The 23,257-nt window shown below is 62.5% G+C and overlaps 1 protein-coding gene across 1 annotated transcript in view; it reads right to left on the bottom strand.

Moving 5' to 3' along the window:
- The window catches only part of CACNA1I (calcium voltage-gated channel subunit alpha1 I), an 82,131-nt gene that overhangs the window by 17,186 nt on the left and 41,688 nt on the right, over positions 1–23,257 (bottom strand). Inside the window, 15 exon segments of the mRNA XM_056137405.1 lie at positions 54–122; positions 269–392; positions 949–1,049; positions 1,730–2,197; positions 3,281–3,483; positions 3,923–4,013; positions 4,728–4,883; positions 5,137–5,254; positions 5,403–5,588; positions 6,208–6,359; positions 10,006–10,424; positions 12,582–12,888; positions 13,860–13,952; positions 14,428–14,743; positions 19,738–19,897. Coding sequence (XP_055993380.1) covers positions 54–122; positions 269–392; positions 949–1,049; positions 1,730–2,197; positions 3,281–3,483; positions 3,923–4,013; positions 4,728–4,883; positions 5,137–5,254; positions 5,403–5,588; positions 6,208–6,359; positions 10,006–10,424; positions 12,582–12,888; positions 13,860–13,952; positions 14,428–14,743; positions 19,738–19,897 — 2,963 coding nt within the window.

The raw sequence follows: 23,257 nt of genomic DNA, 5'->3' as shown, positions 1-23,257 counted from the left end.
GGGGGGAGGGGGCTGGAGGGGTGGTAGGGGTCTCAGGAGAAACTGGAAGCTACCTTCAGGGTCATCTCGCCCACGAAGATAGCCGTGAAGATGTAGTTGGACACAGTGAGGAAGATGCGCTCCTGAAAGAGTGGGAGCCGCCATGGGCCTGGGTGCTCAGAGCCCGGCACAGTCCAGGAGGCGTCCCCAGCGCCAGCGAGTTCCTGCCGCCCCACCCAGGTGCCCCGAGTTCTCCCTGGCACCCTGGCCACGGGACTCAGCCACTCACGGTGCTGCCAGCCTCGATCTGGGGCCGTTCCAGGGCGATGGTGATGCAGTTGAGGAAGATGAAGGCCAGGACCACATAGTCAAAGAGTTTGTGGGCGATGATGGTCTGACACAGGACGCGGAACCTGGAGGGATGGGATGGGGCACTGTCCACTTGTCAGGAGGGCACAGGATCAGACACCCTGATCCAGGAGGGCCCGCCAGAGGCTCTCTCCTATTCCCCCAAGACTAAAGAACAGAAAGCAACTCTGCTGGGCTCAGGCTGCCCACCTGGAGCGCCTCCCCTGGCCACACACCCACAGAAGTCCCTGGCCCTGGCCCCCGGGCTTTTCCAGCCAGAGAGAGACCCCCCTGCCACCCGCCGCACCTTACTTACTCCTGGGCTCCCCTACCCCCCTTTACTGCCCACTTTAGCCACCCCAACACCACCTGTCTCCAGAGTCTGCGGGAGGCCACCCATCCAGGATGTCCTGGGGTGCCCCTCTGCCCGTGAGAGCACCCGGGCGACTTAAGGGGTGACCTGAGGGTTCTTCCCACGGGGTAGGCAGCCCCAGAACAGCAGGAATGAGATGACCCGCCCAGGAAGGCAGCACAGGTGAGCTCCAGAGCCTGGACCGCAATCCCTCCTCCAGCCCAGACAGGCAGCACCCCCCACCCAGCCCCCGGCCCGACCCTGCCCACCTGTTCTCGGGGGAGAAGAGATAGACCGACCAGTCCTCGCGGATCTCACACCAGTCCGGCTTGTAGACGTCAATCATCTTGCGGACTCGGAAGCAAAGGGTCTGGGAAGCAGAGCGCGGGAGCGGGGAGGTCAGCGTTGACCAGCTGGGGGCCCACTGTGACCCACCTGAAGTCCTGAGCAAGACTCTAGCCCCCCACTGCCCTCCCCACGCACCACCTGGGACAAATGTCCAAGCCCAAAACTCTGGGCATGCCCCAAGTCCGCCTCCAGCGCCGGACATGCTCTGGACACGCCCCCAGCCCTGCCTCCAGCTCTGGACACGCCCCCTTGCTCACGTTCTGCTCTGGACACGCCCTGGACACGCCCCCAAGCCCACAATCTGCTCTGGACATGCATGCCCTGGACACGACCCAGACCCTCCTCCAGCTCTGGATACGCTCCCAGGCTCACCACCTGGTCTGGACACGCCTTGGACACGCCTTGGACACGCCCCCAAGCCCACCACCTGCACTGGACACGCTCCCAGGCTCACCTCCTGCTCTGGACACGCCCCCAGGCCACCTGCTCTAGACATACCCTGCTCTGGACACACCCTGGACACGCCCCCAGGCTCACCTCCTGCCCTGGACATCCCCTGGACACGCCTCCCCAGGCTGACCTCCTGCTCTGGACACGCCCTAGCCACGCCCCCAGACCCGCCTCCGGCTCTGGCCACGCCCTGGCCACGCTCCTGCCCCTCTAGGCTCCTCGGGCCCAACCGGGGCCCCCTCGGGTGCTCACATAGTCAATCTCCTCGTCGTCCCCACGGTCATGCCGGTCACCCATCTTGGTGAAAACGTCCTTGGCGATACTGGGCATCCTGCCGTTGCAGTCCTCGTGGCCCGGCCCCGGCCCCGCCGCCCTCCAGGCCGCCCGGTGATGCGCGCCCGCGGCCGGCCCCAGCTCGGCCAGGTCCACCGAGTCCCTGGTGTCCAGCGACAGCGTCCGGCGGTGGTGGCGGTGCCGGTGCGCGGGGTGCGCGCCGTGGTGCGCGACGTGGTGCGCGTGCGGGGCGTGCGGGGGCGCGGCCCGGGCCGGCCCCTCCTCCCGGGGCCCCTCGCCCGCCCGCGCCGCGCCGCGCTCGGCGGACAGCAGGGACTCGTGCTCGGCCGAGGGCGGCTTGTGCTTGAGGCTGTTCCAGCTGGAGCGGCGGCTGGCCCAGGCCCCGCTGCGGCCCCACGGCCCGTAGTAGGAGCTCCGGGAGCTGGACTGGGAGCAAGGCGGGGGCTTGGGTCAGCGCGCCCACCCCCGCGCGCCCCGGGCGCCAACGCAGCCTGCACGGGAGGGCGGAGGCCAGGAGGGACCAAGCCCGGCGTGCCTGTGTCCACAGCCGTGGGTCCCTCTTCCGAAGGGACAGCCGATTAGGGCACGCGCCCATTTGGCAGGAATGGAAACTGAGGCTGAGAGAGGGATGGCCACACAGCTGGGTAGGAGCAGACTGGAGCTGGGATCTGGCTCCTCATCTACCCGATGCTCTACACCAGAGCCACTGGCACTGCTGTTCATTCGTTCGTTCCTTCATTCCCACTGGGCATCCGGGAATGCCGTGGGCACAGGCCCTGACCAGTTCTGCTGAACAGATACTGGTGCCCTAAGCCTGCACCCCAGTCAAGGGCAGGACGGGTGGGCGCTCCTGCTGCGGGGAGCTCAGCATACACCCCAGCAAAGAGCACTCCTGAGCACTCTACAAAGACTCACCAGTGAGTACTCGCCTGGAGCACCTCATAAGAATTCACAAGGGAGCACTTACTGAAGCACTCCACAAGGACTCACCAGGGAAAATATACCCGGAGCACCCCACTGGAACTCATCAGGGAGCATCCACGCAGAGCGCCCCACAAGGACTCATCAAGGAGCACTCAACCAGAGCATCCCACTAGGAATCACCAGGGAGCACTCACCCAGAGCACTCCACAGGGAGCACTCACTAGGGGTATCCTATTAGGACTCACCAGGGAGCACTCACTGGGGCATCCCACTAGACTCACCAGGGAGCACTCACCCGGAGCACCCCACTAGGACTCATCAAGGATCACTCACTAGGAGCATCCCACTAGGACTCACCAGTGAGCATTCATGCAGAGCACTCCCACAAGGACTCATCCAGGAGCACTCATCCAGAGCACCCCACAAGGACTCATCAAGGAGCATTCACTGGGGGCATCCCACTAGGACTCACCAGGGAGCACTTACCGGAGCACCCCACTAGGACTACCAGGGAGCACTCACACAGAGCACCCCCACAAGGACTCATCAGGGAGCACTCACTGGGAGCACCTCACTAGGACTCACCAGGGAGCGCTGGTCGGCGCTGAGCCTGCCCAGAGACATGACACTGCTCTTGCGGGAGCCCAAGGCCATCAGCACCGGGTCTGGCTGCAGCGAGAGGCGGGGGGCGGGGGCAGCTGCCCCAGGAGGGCCGAGTTGTCCACCCAGAGGGAGACTGGGGTCCAGGTGCCCATTGGGGGTCATGGGGATGGGACAGAGCTTGGGATCTGGAGGGATGAGAGAGAGACGGGGGGAGGGGGGCGGGACAGACAGGGGACAGGGCAGGACAGCAGAAAGAGCCACCAAACACACAGACAGACACACAGACAGGGACAGGAGCAGACAGAGAGGGTTTCTGGGAGTCGTCCTCCCCCAGAAAACCCCCCCGTGATGGGCCAACCTTGCTCTGCCCCTCTCCCCCCACCCCTGCAGGGTTCTCTGCAGGCTTAGGGGACAGGGGGGGCCTGGCCTCTGTGGAAAGCAGGCGGCCCTTGTCTGAGGACCAAGTTGCAGATGACCTGGCGCCTGGAGCACTCCTTCGCAGACCGGTCACTGGCAGGTTGGGGGCAGGTGGCCCCGGGGGGCTGGAGTCCAGGGCCCAAGGCCGTCACCCACCCTCTGCTCTCTCTCGCCTTTGGCCAGCCAGCAGGTGCGGGGGCAGCTCACCTCCAGCCTCCAGGCCCTCCTGAAACTTCTCCAGGTCCTCCATGTTGGACGAGCTCTGGTCCTCATCCGAGTAGGACCGGTTGGCGTCACCCTGCGAGACCGTCCCTTGCGTTGGCGCGGGGGTCCTGCCCTTCCCGCCCCCACCAGAACTTCCCAATGGGTGTTTTCAGCCCCGTTTTACAGCGGGGGAAGGAAAACGCGTCTCAGAAAAGCAGGGGGTGGGGGTGGGGGGGAGGGCTCAGATGAGCACAGGCCTTGCCGGGACAAGGCTCACAGAGCAATTCATTTTTTTTCCCTGCCTTTTTTGGGGTCACACACCCAGCAATGCTCAGGGGTTCCTCCTGGCTCTGCACTCAGGAATGACTCCTGGCAGTGCTCGGAGAACTATCTAGGATGCTGGGAATCGAACCCGGGTCGGCCGCGTGCAAGGCAAATGCCCTCCCCACTGTATTATCGCTCCAGCCCCAAGCAATTCTTTTTTTTTTAAAATGAAGGAAAAGAAAAAGCAAAGGAAGGTGAGACGCTCAGGAGACACTCAACTACAAACCACCACAGCCCAGTGACACGGAGCCCTGGAGCCTCAGAAAATGGGGCAAGCGGGACTCGAACCCAGATCTCAGGGGGCCAGAGAGGATGAGGCTGTGAGCCCAGGCAGCCTCTACTCACACTCCTGTGACTGGCGCTGACGACCTCACCGACTGAGACGCCCTCTCCGGGAACCCCTGCTGCCCGCTACAAGCTCCACTCGCCCCACCATCCCCCCTCGGGTCCCTTCCGGTGCTCCCACCACCAGGGGCGCGGTCACCTCCGCCTGGAAGCCCTCCACCAGGATGGCCACCAGCAGGTTGAAGAGCACGTAGTTGCCGAAGGTCATGAGAGCCACAAAGTAGAGGGAGGCCCAAGGGGAGGTGGAGGCCATGCCATTGTAGAGGACCACATTCCAGTCCTCCTGGGTGAGGATCTGGGGGGGACAGTCACAGCTCAGCCTGGGGGGCTGGGCCAGAGCAGGGAGAACCCACAGCGGGGGGGGGGGGGGGTAGGGAGGGCACAGAGCTGTGTCGGGGCACACCCAGCACCCCCCCGGGTCAGGGCACTCCCCACCTCCATCCCCTCGGCACCCCCACCCCTGCCCCAAACCACGACACACTCGCTCAGGACACAGGGACTGAGCCCGTGGGGACGCGCAGCCTCGCACCCGCAGCCCTGCAGCTCACCTGGAACACGGTGACGATGGCCCAGAGCAGGGAGTCAAAGTTCTTCCGGTCGGGGACCGTGTCGCCCGTGTCCGTGCGGAGGCTGAATTTGCAGCCAAAGATGTGCATCCCGAGGATGCTGGGGGCGGGATGGGGTGGCTCACGGGACTCGCCCGTGTCCCCCCTGCAGAGCCCGGAGCCACCCTGGGGGCCGCACCCAAGGCCGAGCACTGCCCCCTGCCCTCCCCCGGCCCCGCATCCACCTCGCAGGCCCCGCGGCGGCTCACCTGAAGATGAAGATGAAGAGCATGAGCAGCATGCAGAAGGTGGCCACGTTGTCCATGGTCTTCATCAGCACCACCAGCTGGCGCCGCAGCGCGGGCATGAAGCGCACCAGCTTGAGCACCCGCAGCAGCCGGAAGGTCCGCAGCACCGAGAGGCCGCCGTCCGCCTGCCCCACGATCTCCCACACGCTGCGGAGACCACCGTCCACTCCGACCTCCCTCCCGGCGGACTTTCCTTCCCACGCCAACACCCAAGGCCTCGGGGGATGAGCCCCACGGGGAGCCCCGATCTCCGCCTCCCAGTTCCAGAAGGTTCTTGCCATCCCTCCCTGCCCCCGGGAACCCAGGCCCGTGGGACGAGCCCCATGGGGAGCCCTGATCTCCGCCTCCCAGTTCCAGAAGGTTCTTGCCATCCCTCCCTGCCCCTGGGATGAGCCCCACAGGGAACCCTGATCTCTGCCTCCCAGTTCCAGAAGGTTCTTTCCATCCCTCCCTGTCCCCAGGAACCCAGGCCCGTGGGACAAGCCCCACGGGGAGCCCTGATCTCCGCCTCTCAGTTCTGGAAGATTCTTTCCGTCCCTCCCTGCCCCCAGGAACCCAGGCCCGTGGGACGAGCCCCATGGGGAGCCCTGATCTCCGCCTCCCAGTTCCAGAAGGTTCTTTCCATCCTTCCCTGCCCCCAGTAACTCAGGCCCGTGAAATGAGCCCCACCGGGAGCCCTGATCTCCGCCTCCCAGTTCCAGAAGGTTCTTTCCATCCCTCCCTGCCCCCTGGGAACCCAGGCCCGTGGTCGTTCGCCCCGAGGCACCTGATGACCACGATGACGCTGTCGAAGATGTTGTAGGGGTTCCGCAGGTAGTCGAAGAGGCCGAAGGCCGCCAGCTTCAGGAGCATCTCCAGGGAGAACATGCTGGTGAAGACCACGTTGCAGATCTCCAGGATGTTGGTCAGCTCCTCAGGCTGCAGGGCACGGCGGCACCCGGTCAGCCGGGGCAGCGAGGGACCCCCCACACGTCCCTCAGCGCCCCCCCAGGGTGGTCAGGATGTGGGCAGGCCTGGCTCTGCCACCCACCGGGTCAGTGTTCTCACGGGGGGGGGGGGGGATCCTCCAGCCCCAACATGCACACACACAAAAACCCACACACACGTGGGCACACATGTGTGTGCACATGAATCTGTGTACATGCACACACGTGTGTGAACACACACAATGCACTCTCATGCACACACACGCATGCTTGCAAACACACACTCATGTACACACACACACACACACACACGCATGTGCACACACTGTCCTGAAGGTCTGTGCAGCCCCCACCCACAGTCACGGGTGGGGCACACGCAGGCCGAAGGGAGACCCGGCGGGAGCTGTCTCCCCAGTGGAAAAAGGCTGGGAAGCTCGCCCAAGGTGGGCAGGCCCTGCTGGGCACCTCCGCCCATCTGTGGTCTCTCAGGGGCCTGCTCTGAGCCACCTGCCGGCCCCCAGGCCCTTGACGGCAACTCGGTTTGCAGACAAGGAGACGGGCTGAGCGCAGGCCCGGCCTGGCAGGTGAGGAGCAGAGGGGGGTCTAAGGCCGCTCCCCCCGCCCCATCTGCTCCCCTGGCCCCCAACACTAGCCCTGACGGCTGGTGCCCACCCTCCCGCCCGGCCAGGCTGTCCTCCCCGGCCCAAGGGAGCACTGAGCCGGGCGAGCTGGCGCTGGAGTCTTGGCCTCCCCTGCACCACGGGCCATCTGACAGACCTGGGGGGCCTAGTGGGGGCCCATGCCACGCGGCCCCAGGAGTGGGGGTGGGCCCGCTGCTGCCGCCGTGGGATCGGGACCCCCAACTGCCTGGGGGAGAAGGGCCCCGAGCTCAGCGACCTGGGGGGACACCGCAGATGCCCCGTCCTGCAGGTGAGGAGACGGAAGTCCAGGGTCCCCGAGCCGGGCACCAGCTGCGCTGCTCTCCTCCTGCACTCGTTGCCCCCCGCCCTTTCATCATTGACCCCCAGCAGGACCCTCCGGGAGTCTGGCCTCTGCGGCAAAGCCCCACACCAGAGCCAACACACAGTCCATGGGTGCCAAGGAAAGCCAGGGTGGCCGGGAGGGCTTCCTGGAGGAGATGGCCCTTCACCAGAGACCTCAGGCTGGCAGAGACTAAACTATATTCAGCCTCAAAGGCTCCCGCCCACCAGACCCCTCCAGCCCCCGCCCCCGCCCCCAGCCCAGTCCCAGGTGGGGGCCTGATGTGGACCCCCAGGGAGAGAGAAGAAAGCCAGGAACCACTTCCGGCCTCCAAGCCCCCGAGGCGTAGCACAACTCCTGGCCAGTGAGCGAGCAAAGACCCCCCTTTCGCCAGCACTGCACCCACAAGTGGTCCCCAGGGACTCTGCCATGCCAGGGGGCGCCTGGCTCAGGGCTGACAACAAGCACGAAAACTGGCACCTGGGGTTGCACGCCCCCCTCCCTGCAGCTCCCAGAGGGCGCGGCCTGCCCCCACCCCCACCCCACCACCTCCCACGGCTCCTCCTGCAGCAGCGTACCTGGGACACTGGCGGCTTGGGGCACAGACAGACAGACAGATGACAGCTGGGTAAAGACAGACAGACAGACGGGTACAGATAGAGACCCAGCGGGGGCACTAAGGGGTGGGAAGGGGTGGAAGGAGATGGACAGATAGACACAGAAACTGAGGGACAGGCAGAAGCAGAGACACAGATGGAAAAGTCATAACCTTGGCAGAGGCGAGACAGCTGGAGAGAGAGAGAGAGAGAGAGAGAGAGAGAGAGAGAGGGAAAGACTTGGGGAGGGAGGGAGAGAGAGGGAGGGAGAGAGGAGCAGGCAGGCAGGCTGACAGACCAAATACAGGCAGGCAGACACAGGCAGGCAGGAATACAAGCAAGCAGGCAGGCGGAAGACAGACAGACAGACAGACAGACAGACAGAGACAGACAGAGGCTGTGGCTGGAGAAAGCGCAGAAAGGCCCAGTGGTCAGGAGGTGTCAAGAGAAGAATGAATTCCGCTGAGGCAGGGGAGGGGCCTTTGGGGCCAGTGCGGAGGGTGCTGGGGTGAGGGCCGGAGGGCAGGGCTGGGCCACTCTCAGAGCCGGCGGCCCTCCCTGGCCCCCTGCCGCTCCCGCCGTGGTCACCCTGAGGTGGACAGGGCCCCCCAAAGAGCCAGGGGCGAGGGCCCCAAGGGACAGCTTCAGGGCACCTGGGATGAGAGCCAGAACCCTGGCCCCTCCCCTACTTTGTCTGGGCAGGTGGGGGGCGGGGAGCCCAGGGCTCACTCCTGGCTCTAAGCTCGGGGCTGACTCCTGGCTCTGTGCTCAGGGCTGGCTCCTGGCTCTGTGCTCAGGAATGACTCCTGGCTATGTGCTCAGGAATAACTCCTGGCTATGTGCTCGGGGCTCACTCCTGGCTCTGTGCTCGGGGCTCACTCCTGGCTGTGTGCTCAGGAGACCCTATGGAATGCTGGGCACCAAACCCAGTTTAGCCACAACTGCAAGACAAGCGCCTCCCCCCCCCCCCCCCCCCCGTGCTCTCTCTGCCCATTTGTCCATCCTTTGAGGCTCCAAGCAGAAGGAGACAGACTCCACGTGGGGGCCAACGCTGGGCGGGCAGGAGATCCCCTCAGTGACCGCTGCTGCCTGCAGTGAGGAGGGACCTGACAAAGGCAAGTGCCACCAGGGCAGTGCCAGGCTGGGCCCGCCGTGGGGTCACCTCCTGGGCAGCTGGGGGGGGGGGGGGAGCGAGGAAGAGAATCCATGCTCTGGGAGCCTGAGAACTCAACCCAGGGAGTGCCAGTGGTGGGGACTGTCTCCCGGGAGGGTCCCCACGTCTGGTCCTGGTGTCCCTGAGCTCCCAGAATCCCTGCGTGTCACCAACGGGGGCCTTAGACCCCGCCAGCTCCCTGCCTGCTCCTAACGCCGTCATCGGCGCCTCCCCAGGCTCCTTTGTAATGAGCGGAAAGGCTGCAGGTCTGTGGCAGAAACCGGGTGCGAGGCCTCAGGGGCCACGTCCAGGGAAAGAACGGAGCCTGCGACCAGCCAGCTGGGGAGGAGGGAGAAGCCAGCAGGACACTGCCGGCCCAGGAGGCCGGCCAGGGAATCCAGGCCGCTGGGCAGGGCGGGAGCAAGTGGACAGCAGGTAGGGCGTGTGCCTGGACAGCAGGGAAGGTGTCCCGGATAGCAGGCGGCGTGTCCCAGGTAGCAGGGGGCGTGTCCCAAGTAGCAGGGGCGTGTCCCCGATAGCAGGGGGCGTGTCCCGGACAGCAGGGGCGTGTCCCAAACAGCAGGGGGCGTGTCCCAAACAGCAGGGGCGTGTCCCGAACAGCAGGGGCGTGTCCCAAACAGCAGGGGCGTGTCCCAAACAGCAGGGGCGTGTCCCGAACAGCAGGGGCGTGTCCCAAACAGCAGGGGGCGTGTCCCAAACAGCAGGGGCGTGTCCCAAACAGCAGGGGGCGTGTCCCAAACAGCAGGGGCGTGTCCCAAACAGCAGGGGCGTGTCCCGAACAGCAGGGGCGTGTCCCAAACAGCAGGGGCGTGTCCCAAACAGCAGGGGGCGTGTCCCAAACAGCAGGAGGCGTGCCCGGTCACCCACCCGCCCGGGCCCACACTGGCCTGCTCGTGGTGCTCGATGCCCATGCTGAGCGTGTTGACCAGGATGGCCGTCATGATGCCGCGGCTGAAGTACTTGCTGTCCACGATGCCGCGCAGCTTGGCCCGCATCTCCCGCCACACACGCCCGCACAGCCTGGCCGGCCCGTCCGCCGGCTCCTCCTCGTCCTCCTTCCCGGGCCCCGAGGACCCTCCGTCGTCCTCGCTGCTCCGGCCACCGTCGCCGCCGTCCGCCTCGTCATCGTCGTCCTCCGCACCGGCCCGGGAGCTCCCAGAGCCCTCCCGGCCCGAGTCGGGGCTGCCGGGGCCCATGTCGTGCCGGCAACGGGGGCAGCTGGCGGGGTCGGCGGCCAGCACGGCCGAGAGGGGCTGCAGCACGGTGTGGGGCGTGGGGTCCAGGGGGCTGTGACGCGGGCAGAGCTCTGGAAGGCAAGGGGGCCAGGTCGGGCTCGGCCGGGCTCCCCGCTCCACCCCCAGCCCCCCAGGACCCGGCCTTGCCTGGGGCACCACAGGGGACTCAACCTCCCCGGGAGGGACAGCACCGCCAGGACAGAGCAGGGTCCGGGAAGGCGGCTGGTCGCGCCCTGCCCCCAGGAACCAAGCCGGCCACTGTCCCCATCCTCCTCGCTGGCCGGCCATGGCCCTGGACCTGCCTCTGCCCTGCACTCTTCCAACAGGCCAGGCTGCGGGGCCCACCTCCAGCGGACACCATGCCCCCCTCCCCTCTGGGGTCCCACAGAAGCAGGAGCAGCCTTGCACACGCCTGCTCTGGAGCAGGGACCCCAGAAACGCAGGCCAGGCTCACATCTGCCCACCCCCGACCCCCCAGGATGAGCAGGACAGAGCTGGGGCGGGGAGGGGGCTTGAGCACCGCCCGCAGGAACCCACGGCCTGGGACGCCTGGGCACAGCATGCAAACAGCCCCCCAGCCTGCGGGACCCCCGTGCCCCTTCCCTGGGCCCGGATATGGTGTGGGGGGACAGCACGGAGACCCGCCCACAGGCCCCTGGAGCTGGGCAGGGGCTGGCACTAGGAACAGTGAGTGGCAGCTCCTGGATGAGGGTCCCCATGGCCTCCCGGGAACCCCCAATTCTACAATCTGGTGCGCCAGTCCCCATGGGGAGACTGAGGTAGCAGGGGCACGCCCCGTGCTGTGCTATGCCAGGGTTCACCTCCTCCGGGTGCCAATGAGGCAGGGTTGAGGCTGGGCTCTCGCTCCCCGGGGGGTCCTCCTCCTCCCCCGGGGGCTGGAGCCCCAGATTCCAGCATCCCAGAGTCTGAGGCGGCACTGGTCATGCTGCACCCCGACAGCCTCATCTGCCAGGGCTGCACGGCCCACCGGACCGGAATTAGAACCGGAACCAGGACACACTCACGCTGAACCCCCTCACCTCCCAGAACTTCACAGCCCATTGGACCAGAACAAGAACCAGAGCCGGAACCAGGACACACTCACCCTGCACCCCATCATCTCCCAGTGCTGCACAGCCTACCGGACCGGAACCAGAACCGGAACCAGAACCAGGACACACTCACTGTACCTCCTCATCCCCCAGGACTGCACAGCCCACCAGACCAGAACAAGAACCAGAACCAGCATACGCTCACCCTGAACCCCCTCACCTCCCGGGACTGTATGGCCCACCAGACCAGAACAAGAACCAGAACCAGAACCAGGACACACTCACCCTAAAGCCTCTCGTCTCCCAGGACTGTATGGTCCATCGGGCCAGAACCAAAACTGGAACCAGGACACTCTCTCTGCACCCATCACCTCCCAGCGCTGCACAGTCCACCAGGCCAGAACCAGAACCGGAAGCAAACCCAAGACACACTCATCCTGAAACCGCTCATCCCCCAGGACTGCAGAGCCCACCAGACCAGAACAAGAATCAGAACCAGAACCAAGACACACTCACTCTGCACCCACTCATCTCCCAGGAGTGTAAAGCCCACCTGACCGGAACCAAATCCAGAACAAGAACCACTCACTCCACAGCCCCTCAACTCCCAGGACTGAGCGGCCCATCAGACCAGAACAAGAACCAGAACCACCCCACAGTCCTACACCAGAACCAGATCCAGAACCAGAACTGGGCCACACTCACCCTGTGCCCCTTCAGGGAGGAGGGCGGGGCGCTGGGAGGCCCTTTTGCAGCCCCGGGGGGCAGCTCTCCAGAGGACCCCATAGGCGCAGGAGTGCCCCACCTGCAGACCCTCATGCACTCACAGGGGTCCCCAAGGGCCCCAGAGTCACAGCTCTGGCCCACTGACCACCAGGACAGCAAGAGCCCATGCCAATAGGACAGCGGTGGCCACAGCTGTGTGGTCCCGCTGAGGGCTGACACTGGCCTGTGTCTTTCAAGGGTGACTCGGGAGCAGAACCCACCGGTGGGTGGGCGAGGGGGGTCCCTCCCAGGGCCCAGGACCAGCAGCTGGGATGGCACTGCAGAGTGGACGAAGGTCCCGGGAGATGGGTATGTCCCTCCCAGATGACTTGGCCGGTGCTGGGGGACCAGCCACGGGCGACACCAGTGTCACTTGGGAGTCCCCGGGGGTGGGCCTTGGGGGCCACTCACTGTAATGCCGAGGCTCCTTGGCGGCGGGGCCGGGCTTGGCGGCGGGACCCGGGCCCGCGGCCTGGCGCCGCCGCTGCACGGCCTGGTAGAGGCCCAGGGCGCGGCGCTTGGCCTTGCGCAGGATGTGGCAGGCGTACTGGAAGAGCTCCTCGTAGCAGTCGCCGGGCTCCGCGTAGCTGGCCACCGTGCTGGACGACAGGTAGCGGCGCCGCTGCTCCAGCATCAGCCGGTGCTCGCGTTGCTTCGTCTCCGAGAACTGCGTGGCGATGACCACCAGGCACAGGTTGATCATGAAGAAGGAGCCCACCTGCGGCGGGAGGGGCGCGCGGGCACCGGTCAGGGCGCGGGGGCGGGTCAGGGCGCGGGGACCCGGGCAGAAGGGGCGCATGCGGATCAGAGCGCAGGGACGCGGGCCGAAGGGGCGCACGCGGGTGGGGTCAGGGCGCGGGACCGGGCATAGGCGGACGGATCAGAGCGCAGGGCCGAGAGCCGAAGGGGCGCAGGGGCATGGGTCAGGGCACGGGACGGGTCGGGACGCGGGGCCGCAAGCCGAAGGGGCGCACAGGGACGGGGTCAGGACGCGGGGGAGGCCGAGATCCGGGGCGCACCGGCACAGGGTCAGGGCGCAGGGACGCAGGGCGCAGGGGCGCATGAAGATGGGGGTCAGGGCGCCGGGTCCCAGGCATAAGGGGCGCACGGGGACGGGATCAGGGCGCAGGGGAGGCCGAGACCCGGGGCAGGACGGACAGCAGCGGCGTCCAGAAGTGGAGAGACGGTGACCGACGGCAAGGAGGAACAGAGAGACTGGACAGACTCGGAAGAGGAACAGGAAGCAGCCCAGGATGCCATGGCTCCCGCCCCCGGGCCGGACAGGGACGTGGGGGACAGCAAGACCCTCCCCAAGTCCCCCATCCCCCCGGCCAAGTGCCCCCAGCCGTGCCCACTTCTCTGGACCCGACTTTGTCCCCGTCCAGACCAGAAGAGAAGCTTCCCCTGAAATGGGTCCCCACGAGGTCTCATCTGCACTGTCTTGGGGGTGGCAGTGAGAGAAGCCACGGGGACCAGGGACACCCCCCCAAGTCCTGGCATCCAGCTCGGGGGCCTCCACAGGAAGATGAAACCACAACGGGTGCTCAGAAGGGTCTGGGGGGCTGTGCACTCGAAAAGCAGTAAGGAAGCGGCACCCGGCGGTGAGCATGAGGAGTGGTGGGTGAGTGGGGTGCACGCGCAGGACGCCCCCAGCCCGCCCCCCACGCCCCCCCACGCCCCGCCACTCACGATGATAAGCAGGATGAAGTAGATGAAGTTATAGAAGGAGTGTGCGTCCATCACGTAGTACATGATCTCCACCCAGCCCTCCAGCGTGATCACCTGCGGGGCACAGTCTGAGCGCCCTGCCGGCCCGCTGCCCTGCCCGCTGCCCCCGCTAGGCCCTGGGCACCCACCACCCTCCCCCCTTGCAGCCGAGGGTGCTGGCCCGGCCTCTCAGGCTCAGAGAGGACAGTGAACTCGAGAGCCCCCGGGCAAGGCATCAGCACACATGTGCACACATGTGCGCTCACACACACAGTGTCCTGCAGCCAGCCTCCTGACAGGTGATCACCTCCACCAGGAGGGCCCTGAGCCCCAAACTGTTCCCATGGGACCCCAAGAGGGACCCCAAGTTCTCTCCCTCCCCCTCAAAGAATGGTCAGCTGGGACCTATTGCCTCCAGAAACCTGTGACACCCCCCCCCGTCCCGCAAAGAGCCACTTTGGGGTCACTTGGTGCTGACACCCTCAGCTCCCGTCCCTGTCCAGCGGGGGCCGGGCCGGGCTGCAGGACACTCGTGGCCGGGCCGGCTCACCTGGAAGATGACGATCCAGGCGTAGCCGATGTTGTCGAAGTTGATGGCGCCCTTGTGGGGGTTGGCACTGCCCGTGCGGCACACGTTGTAGTAGCGGTTCCAGTTGACACAGAGCCCGCTGGCGTTGAGGTCCTGCCGGCCCGGCCCGAAGTCGTAGACGTCGTCCTTGGACAGGCAGCACTCGCGGCCCTGCTCCCGCAGCGGCGGGATCTCGTGGCAGCCCATGATGCCGTTGTCCCCCGACAGGGAGCAGATGAAGGGTGTCTCGTCGTCCTCCTCCGGCTGGTAGTACGGGGGTAGTGCCACGTCCCCGTGTCTGTCCACGGAGGGTGGGGGAGACGGGCGAGGACAGGTCAGGCCCAGGAGGAGCAGGAAGGGGTGCGTGCGCCCCATGGTCGTCCCTGCCGCGGGGGCACTGCACCCCTCTAGGGCCCGGCAGGGGCCTCAGCACTGCGTTTCCCCTGAACTCTCTGGGCAAGCGGAGAAGCTGCTTGTCTGTTTGGTCTGGGGCCTCACCCAGCGACACCCGGGGCCGACTCCTGGCTCTGTGCACAGGGTTCACCCCTGGTGAGGTTCAGGGGACCACACGCGGTGCTGGGGATCAAACCCAGGTCAGCCTCGTGCAGGGCAAGCGCCCTCCCCTCTGGACTACTGGGTACTGAGTTTTGTTTGTTCGTTTTGTTTTGTTTTCTTTTTTTTTTTTTTTTTTTGCCTTTTGGGTCACACCTAGTGATGCTCAGGGGTTACATCTGGCTCTGCACTCAGGAACGACTCCTGGCGGTGCTCAGGGGACCATATGGGTTGCTGGGAATCGAACCCGGGTTGACCGTGTGCAAGGCAAATGCCCTACCCGCTGTGCTATCCCTCCAGTCCCTGGGTGCTGAGTTTTATGCAGCAGCTTGAGGGGGAGCTGTCACCCTGTGGCTGTCACTCTCCCTCCCTGGACCTCAGCTTCCTCCCCAGGGAGGCAGATGGTGACTCCACCATCACCTCTGTTGGACGGGCCTAAAGACAAAAAAACCTTTTTTATTTTTTGTAGAGCGATAGTGTGGAACAATCCTTTATAACACCTCTGCCCCTTCATAAAACCTGGCCCCTGTAACATGCCAACAAGTCCCAGGGAACAGCTAAGAGGGTATGTCTGTGTTCCAATGAAATTTTATTTACAAAAACGCCCCAGAGGGGGTGAAGCATTTGCCTTGCAATGCGTAGGACCCTGGTTAGACCCCCTGTCATTGCTTTGGGTCCCCTCATCACCGCCAGAAGTCACTCTCAAGCTCAGAGCCAGGAGTAGCCCCGGAGCACCACTGGGCCTTACCCCAAATCACCCCAAAACCAAATCAACATCAAACAGTAAAAAAAACAAAAAACTACAACCGTACTTGCCTCCTCTAGAATAAAGCTTTTGTACCCCAAACACAAATAAAACACAGATTATCTAAACCATTAACATCTCTTATAACTCATTATGTTGAAGAACCCCTGACCTGAAGAACAGAAAATCCACTGAAAAATCAAATAAAATGATCGATACACAGGAAGAGATTGATTGATCACCGCACCGATAACAGCAGAACATCAATAAAAACAACAGAGATCATTTCCTGTCTTGCAAGGGTGTCAGGGTGGGAGGGGCTGGCATTGGAGTCCCTGCTGGTTCAGCCTTTCTGAGGGGCGACAGGGACCCCACACATCCACCCTAGTGTCTTGGGCCCCTCACTGCTCTAGACCCTGGTGACAGTCCCGAGAGCTAAAGAGCTAAAGGTGGGTTTCGCCACTGAGGCACTGGGACAAACGACGCCCCTAGGAGAATAGACCTTCACCCCAAGTCACCCCAGGGTCATCCTTACTTGCGACAGAACACATAGATCTAAATGAGAAATATGAGATTCCCCCCCCACAAAAAAAAAAAAGTTTCTTCTGAAGGAAAATGTCAGGGAATATTTCCATGGCCCAAGAGAAGGAAGAATTCTTTGTCTAGACATCAAAAGCAATGCTGAAAACTGGTTCATAACCTGGAGCTTTACAACTACGATTACAAATGGGAGCTTTTTCATTAAGAGAGCAGAACAGGGAAATGCAGCCAAGTGGGGCGAACATCAGAATCCGCAAGCACAGACTACCTATACTACTCGCTCATCACTTATAATCCCGGTCTGTGTATACATACACGCGCCTGGCTGTCCTCACCGGGGTCCCTTAGAGGGGGGAGGGTTGAGTTTCTCTCCCCCTCCCCACCCCGAGCAGAGCCCCAGCAGCTGAGGACCTCCGGAGCCAGCCACGGCCATGCTGGGACCACTCTCCACACTCCGGACGGGCCTCATGCATGAAAGAACTGGCAGAGGAACCCAGGCATGCGGGTCCCGGGGCTGAGGTCTCCAAGCCTACTCGGATTGGGACTGGGCCTCCTCCACCCAGACCCCCCTTCTTCCAGTAGGTAGGCGTCACACCCACCAGCTGCCGCCAGCGCCAGGTTGGTCCCATCAACGGCCAAGACGCAGAGACTATAAAACTCAGTTCTTCTTTGGAGAACCTGGCAGAAACCAAAAGTATCCTGCCCGCACGGCAGAGTCTGGCAAACTTCCCTGTCGTACTCAATATGCCAAATACCAGTAACAATGATGGGTCTCATTCTCCCAATCCTGAAAGAGCATTGAAATGGCTCTTTTAAAATCTCAGGGCTAGGAAGAAGGAGGCAGTCTTCTGCCCCCGTGCCTGGCTGTTCCTCGCCGGGGGCCCCTTGGAGGGGAGCGGGTTGAGCTTTCCTCCCCACCCCGACCAGGACTCCAGCAGCCGAAGACCTCCAGGACCAGCCACCACCATGCTGAGACCACTCTCCACACACATGAAGGTACTGGCAGAGGGACAAAGCCACGCGGTTTCCGGGGCCGAGATCTCCCAGCCTACTCGGATTGGAGTCGAGCATCCTCCACCCAGATCCTCCAAATTCCAGTAGGCGGAGGTCACACCCACCACCTGGCCCCCTGGCGCCATGTAATCCCATCAACGGCCAAGACTCAGAGACTATAAAATCCAGCTCCTGGAACCTTATCAGGACATCTTTTTATGACATCTTATTATCTCATTCCTACTTTGAACAAACTTGCAGGCTATCGAATGTAGCCTGCCCACAGGGCAGAGTCTGGCAAACTCCCCGTGGCCTACCAAATATGCCAAATACCAGTAACAATGATGGGTCTCATTCTCCTAAAGAGCCTTGAATATAATCTCAGGGTTAGGATGAAAGAGACGTTACTGGGGCCTGCTCAAGGCAATCGACGAATAACAGGATGATGAAATGAATGAAATGAAAAGGAAGAAGGAGACATTACTGGTGCCTGCTGGAGGAAATCGACAAACAACAGGATGATCGTGATCGTGATATGTAAAAAAAGGTAAGAAAAACAAAACAGACAGCACAATTTTATTTTGGTTTTTGGGCCAAGTTCTGATGGTACTCAGAGCTTACTCCTGGCTCTGCACTCAGGGATCACTCCTGGTGGTGCTCAGGGGGCCATATGGGATGCCGGGAATCAAATCCAGGTGGGATGCTTGCAAGGCAAGTGCCCTACCCACTGGCCTCTGAAACACATTTTTTTTTTCTTTTTGGGTCACACCTGGCTATGCACAGGGGTTCCTCCTGGCTCTGCACTCAGGAATCACTCCTGGTAGTGTTTGGGGGACCCTATGAGATGCCGGGGATAGAACCCAGGTTGGCCACATGCAAAGCAAACACTCTCCCCGCTGTGCTATCACTCGGGCCCTGAGACACAATTTTAAATGAACACCATATACTTCACAGAAGGCCGACAAAGGCGGACAGGCCTGTGCAAAGGTGCCTCTCGCCACCATGGGTCAGGAAAACACACATGCAGCTGCTGTAAGAATCTCTGGCATGTGCTGGACACTTTCAGACCCAAAGGACAGACAATGCCAGCCTCGGCCGGAACATGGGGCCGCAGGAACTCTCAACTTTGCCAGCTAACGCGTGGTGCCACCATGCCAGGAAAAACCACTGGCAAAACTTCAGGACGCTAAGGGCGGGCCCACTCGCCACCCTGCAAAGGCAGGGAGGGCCCAGGGATGGGCAAGGCCACCCACTCCGATCTGAAAGAGGACATCCCCCGGAGCTAGGGACCCCAGCCCCCAGCAACCGCCCAGATCGACTGGACAGGGAGGACAATGAAGCCGGCGTGGACCTCACAGAGCCAAGCAAGGTGAGACTCGGACGCTGCCCAGTCCAAGTGACCCTCTGCAGGGGGCCAGAGACTGGGCACAGGAGGCGTCCGCGGAAGGAAACCTCAAGAGCAGACGAAAGGCCAGAGCGATAGTACAGTGGTTAGGGCATTTGCCTTGCATGAGGCCGACCCGGGTTCGATTCCCAGCATCCCATATGGTCCACCGAGCACCGCCAGGGGTAATTCCTGAGTGCAGAGCCAGGAGGAACCCCTGAGCATCACCAGATGAGACCCAAAAAGCAAAAAATTTTAAAAAAAAGAACAGACGAACTGGCATGATGGCCGATGGTAAGAGGACACGACTCGAGGGCCTCCTGGCGACATCTGTGTGTGACTCAGGGACTCCCAGCCCAGTGTTCCCACCTGCTGTCATGACCCGGGCTGGCCTAGCCGTGTGCAGAGGGAGAAGACGGAGGGAGAGACTCTCCCTCCCTGGACCTGGAGCACAGCAGTGGCCAATCCACAGGAGAAGGAAGCCGGTTGGGTTCAGACACGCGGGCGCCATCCCCTGCCTCGGGCCCACGGGGACCTTGGGGTGTCCGAGTTCTCCCACACTCACAGCTCCGCCAATGCCTGCTTAAGCAGCTGTGGCCGGGCGCTGTCTGCAGGGACGCGCATTCTGCCCAGCCAGCAGGTCTGCGGGGTCACCTCCCCGGGGAGCTCAGGGTTGTGGGAGGAATTCCGCTTCCTCTCACCCCACCACCTGCCCTCTGCTCAGGTCTAACCCTTCGTCCTTCCCTCTGCAGCGTCTACTGTGTCAGCCGAGATGCCCAGTTCCCCCCAGGTGCTGAGTGTCGCCAGCAGTTGAATGAGCAGTGAGGGCCCGTCTGCACAGAGACTCGCTGCTACCCAAGAGAGAGACGAGGCCTTTTGTGCTGGATCAGAGGGTCCAGGCCAAGCGCCCACCCAACACACACACACACACACACACACACACACACTCTTAAATCCTGCACCACCAAGAATCAGCATCTATGGACCGGGAGCACTCAGTGGGGAGCACCTGCCACAACTTCAAATGATCCTGCACAGGGGCCGGCCCTGAAGGGCTCCAGGGTGGGCCTGCACTCACATGGTGAAGTTCTCCTCCAGGAAGCAGCGGTTCCGCAGCAACCCGGCCCACAGCTGCACGCCGATGATGCCGAAGATGAAGAAGACGAAGAAGCAGAGCAGGAGGACGTTGCCCAGCATGGGCAGAGTGTCCAAGAGTAGGTTCACCAGGACCCGCATGCCTGGCGAGGGGCCGGAGCAGCAGGCAGACGGCGACAGTCAGATGGCAGCGGTCAGGTGGTGCCAGTCAGACAGAAATAGTTGGATGGTGGCAGTTAGACGGTGACAGTCAGATGGCAGCGGTCAGATGGTGGCAGTCAGACAGTGGCAGTCAGATGGCGGCGGTCAGATGGTGACAGTCAGATGGCGGCGGTCAGATGGTGGCAGTCCGATGGCGGCGGTCAGATGGTGGCAGTCAGATGGTGGTGGTGGTCAGACAGTGACAGTCAGATAGTGACAATCAGACGGTGGCAGTCAGATGGCGGCGGTCAGATGGTGGCAGTCAGATGGTGGCGGTGGTCAGACAGTGGCAGTCAGATAGTGACAATCAGACGGTGGCAGTCAGATGGCGGCGGTCAGATGGTGGCAGTCAGATGGTGGCAGTCAGATAGTGACGATCAGATGGTGGCAGTCAGATGGTGGCGGTCAGATGGTGACAGTCAGATGGCAGCAGCCAGATGGTGGCAGTCAGATGGCAGTGGTCAGACAGTGACAGATGGCAGCGGTCAGATGGTGGCAGTCAGATGGTGACGGTCAGACAGCAAGCAGAAGAAGAGCAGGTGAGAGAATGGGAGGAAGAGAGCAGTGAGAGTCAAGCCACGGGCTCCGGACTGCACCTCCCCCCGCCCCGCGTCCACCTCCTGCTGGACACCTGCCCTTCCTCCTGGGGGCCATGGGAACGACGCTGTCACCATTACATGAGTGAGTGGGCCTCGAGGGAGCCCCTGCAGAGGGTCAGACCCTGCCAGGGAGACGCACAGCCTGGTCTCCATCAGGACATGCTTTGTAGCCATCAAATCTTGGAGCAGCGGCGCAGGAAAGGCACACGGCTTAGCCGTGGGCACACGGCCAACGCGTGGTGGGACATCAGCCAAGTGACCTGATACTTCCCCCAACCCAGGGACCCTTGCTCGTGTCCAACACCCTTCCCCTCCTGACGGGGAGACTGTTTCCCATGAGAAGAAGCTGGTGAACTGCATCAGAGATGGGAATCTCCCCCGGGAGGAGAAGGGGTGGCTGAGAGGGGTTTCCAGAAGGCTTCTGGGCAGACCCCTGCAGGGACCTGGGAAGAGTGACATCTGACTGTCACCCAGGGCAGGGATTGGGACATGCAAAGCCCGTTACCCAGAATCATGAGGGCCCCTCAGTCCTGGCCCCCCTGAGCCACCCCATCCTGTACCCAAGGATCGGGCCAGGGGCGGGGATTGGGGAGAGGGGGCGGTTCTGCTTTCTGAGCTGGAAATGTCCACACTGCATCAATATAGAGCTCATTCACAGGGGCCAAGTCATTGTACTGACTCTGCCTCGGCCGCCATGGACAGTTGTGCAGGTTGCACACTGCACCCCCTTCAAATTCCAGAGTCTTCTCCAAACCCCAGCTTCTCATCCCTTCTCCTTCTCTTCCCCCTGGGATGCAGCAGTTGGCTCAGGCCACCAGAGCGAGTCTGCCGGGCCATTTGTTGAGTGAACAGAGCAAGCAGCCGAGGGGGTGAGGGTGGCAGACCGGAGGGGACAGCCTGGGGCCCTGACCCTCCTTTCCCCACGCCGGGGGTGCTGCAGGAGGGGTTGTTAATGACGGGGATTCCGTGGGGGCCTGCACCGCCCGCTCAACGGGGGCTGATTTCCAATTAGTAATTAACATCGGAGCTGGAGCGATAGCACAGCGGGGAGGGCGTTTGCCTTGCACGCGGCCGACCCGAGTTCGATTCCCAGCATCTGACAGGGTCCCCCGAGCACCACCAGGAGTGATTTCTGAGTGTAAAGCCAGGAGTAACCCCTGTGCATTGCCGGGTGTGACCCAAAAAGAAATACTAAATCAATCAGTCAATCAATAAAGCTCATTCTGAGGGGTATCCACAAATGGGTGGGATTCAGTCCGAGGGGGTGCTGGCCAGGAGGGCTTAGCGTTCCTCAGCTGGCTGGGTTGAACAGCACCGCCGAGCTCAGCCTTTGGTGCTCAATCATTACATTCTCTTGTTCTCCAGAGGCTGGAATTCAGGAAGGCTCTGGAAAACCAGCCGCGGCTTCCAACATGGCAGCCTGGCCCCTGGTCTCCCCACGTGCCCTCCTCCAGCCTCGCTCACGGCAGCCCCAGGGGTGGAGGCACCGAGCCCAGGCATGATTAGCTAGTTGGGGACTCTCTGAGGAGGCGTGGGCACGGGACAGGGAGCACCCGCCCCCAACCTTGATCGTCCTTCTGGGCCCGGAGTCAAGTCATCGACTCAGGAGAGCAGGAGAGTCAACGGCTTCGCTGTCCCCCACTCCCGACACTGGACACGGGAGCGGAGGCCGCGTCCTCTGCAGGGACAGCGCCCAGGCCGGCCTAGCTCTGCACACAGGAACCGGCAGGGCCAACCTCACCGTGGAGAGGAAATGAGCAAGTGCCCATGCACGAACCAGCCCTGATCCCACAAAGTTGACGCCGACATTCTCCAATTGGAAATTCTAATTTCTGCATGAAATGAAGGAAATTCCTAGAGGTCCACTAGGGCAACCAAGAAGTCGAACCCTGAGCTCCTGGAAGGCCTGAGAGTAACCAGGCAGAGTGGTGCAGCGTCAGGCAGGCCATTTCCAAAGGTTGGGTTTTTTTGTTGTTGTTGTTTGTTTGTTTGTTTGATTGGTTTTTGTTTGAGGGCCATACCTGGCAGTGCTCAGGGTTTATTACTCCTGGCTCTGTGCTCAGAGATCATTCCTGGCAGTGCTCAGACCATAAGGGGTGCCAGGGATCGAACCCAGGTCATCTGCAAGCCGGGCAAATGCCCTCTCCACTGCCCCTCCCCCCTGGCCCCTTGCAGGCCTTCTTAAGAGAGCATTTGTATTAACTCTCCTTATCATCACCTTTTTTTTTTTTTTTGCTTTTTGGGTCACACCCAGTGATAGTGATGCACAGGGGTCACTCCTGGCTCTTCACTCAGGAATTACTCCTGGCGGTGCTTGGGGGACCCTATGGGATCTGGGAATCGAACCCGGGTCAGCCGCGTGCAAGGCAAACGCCCTCCCCGCTGTGCTATTGCTCCAGCCCCTCATCAACTTTTCTTAAGCTCCAGGCTTGGAGAAAATAACAGTCCCCTCTCTAAAACCAGACTCTGTCAAATTCACCAAGAGGCGAACAGGTGCAACCACACACTGGCAGCTGGTCACCCCGCCAGCAAGGCCACCCACAAAGCCAGAGTCCAGCATGCGGGTGTGAGGGTCCCCATCTCTGAGGCCCGAGGCCCCATCTGGACATACAAAAGTTTGGGGGTCATGGGGCTGGAGTGATAGCACAGCGGGTAGAGCGTTTGCCTTGCACACAGCTGACCCGGGTTCAATTCCCAGCATCC

This window comes from Sorex fumeus, unplaced genomic scaffold, assembly GCF_029834395.1.
Source record: "Sorex fumeus unplaced genomic scaffold, SorFum_2.1 ptg000125l, whole genome shotgun sequence".
In the NCBI taxonomy this organism is placed as follows: domain Eukaryota; kingdom Metazoa; phylum Chordata; class Mammalia; order Eulipotyphla; family Soricidae; genus Sorex; species Sorex fumeus.
Note: the sequence above shows the minus strand (reverse complement) of the source record. Positions and strands in the feature narration are given on the sequence as shown.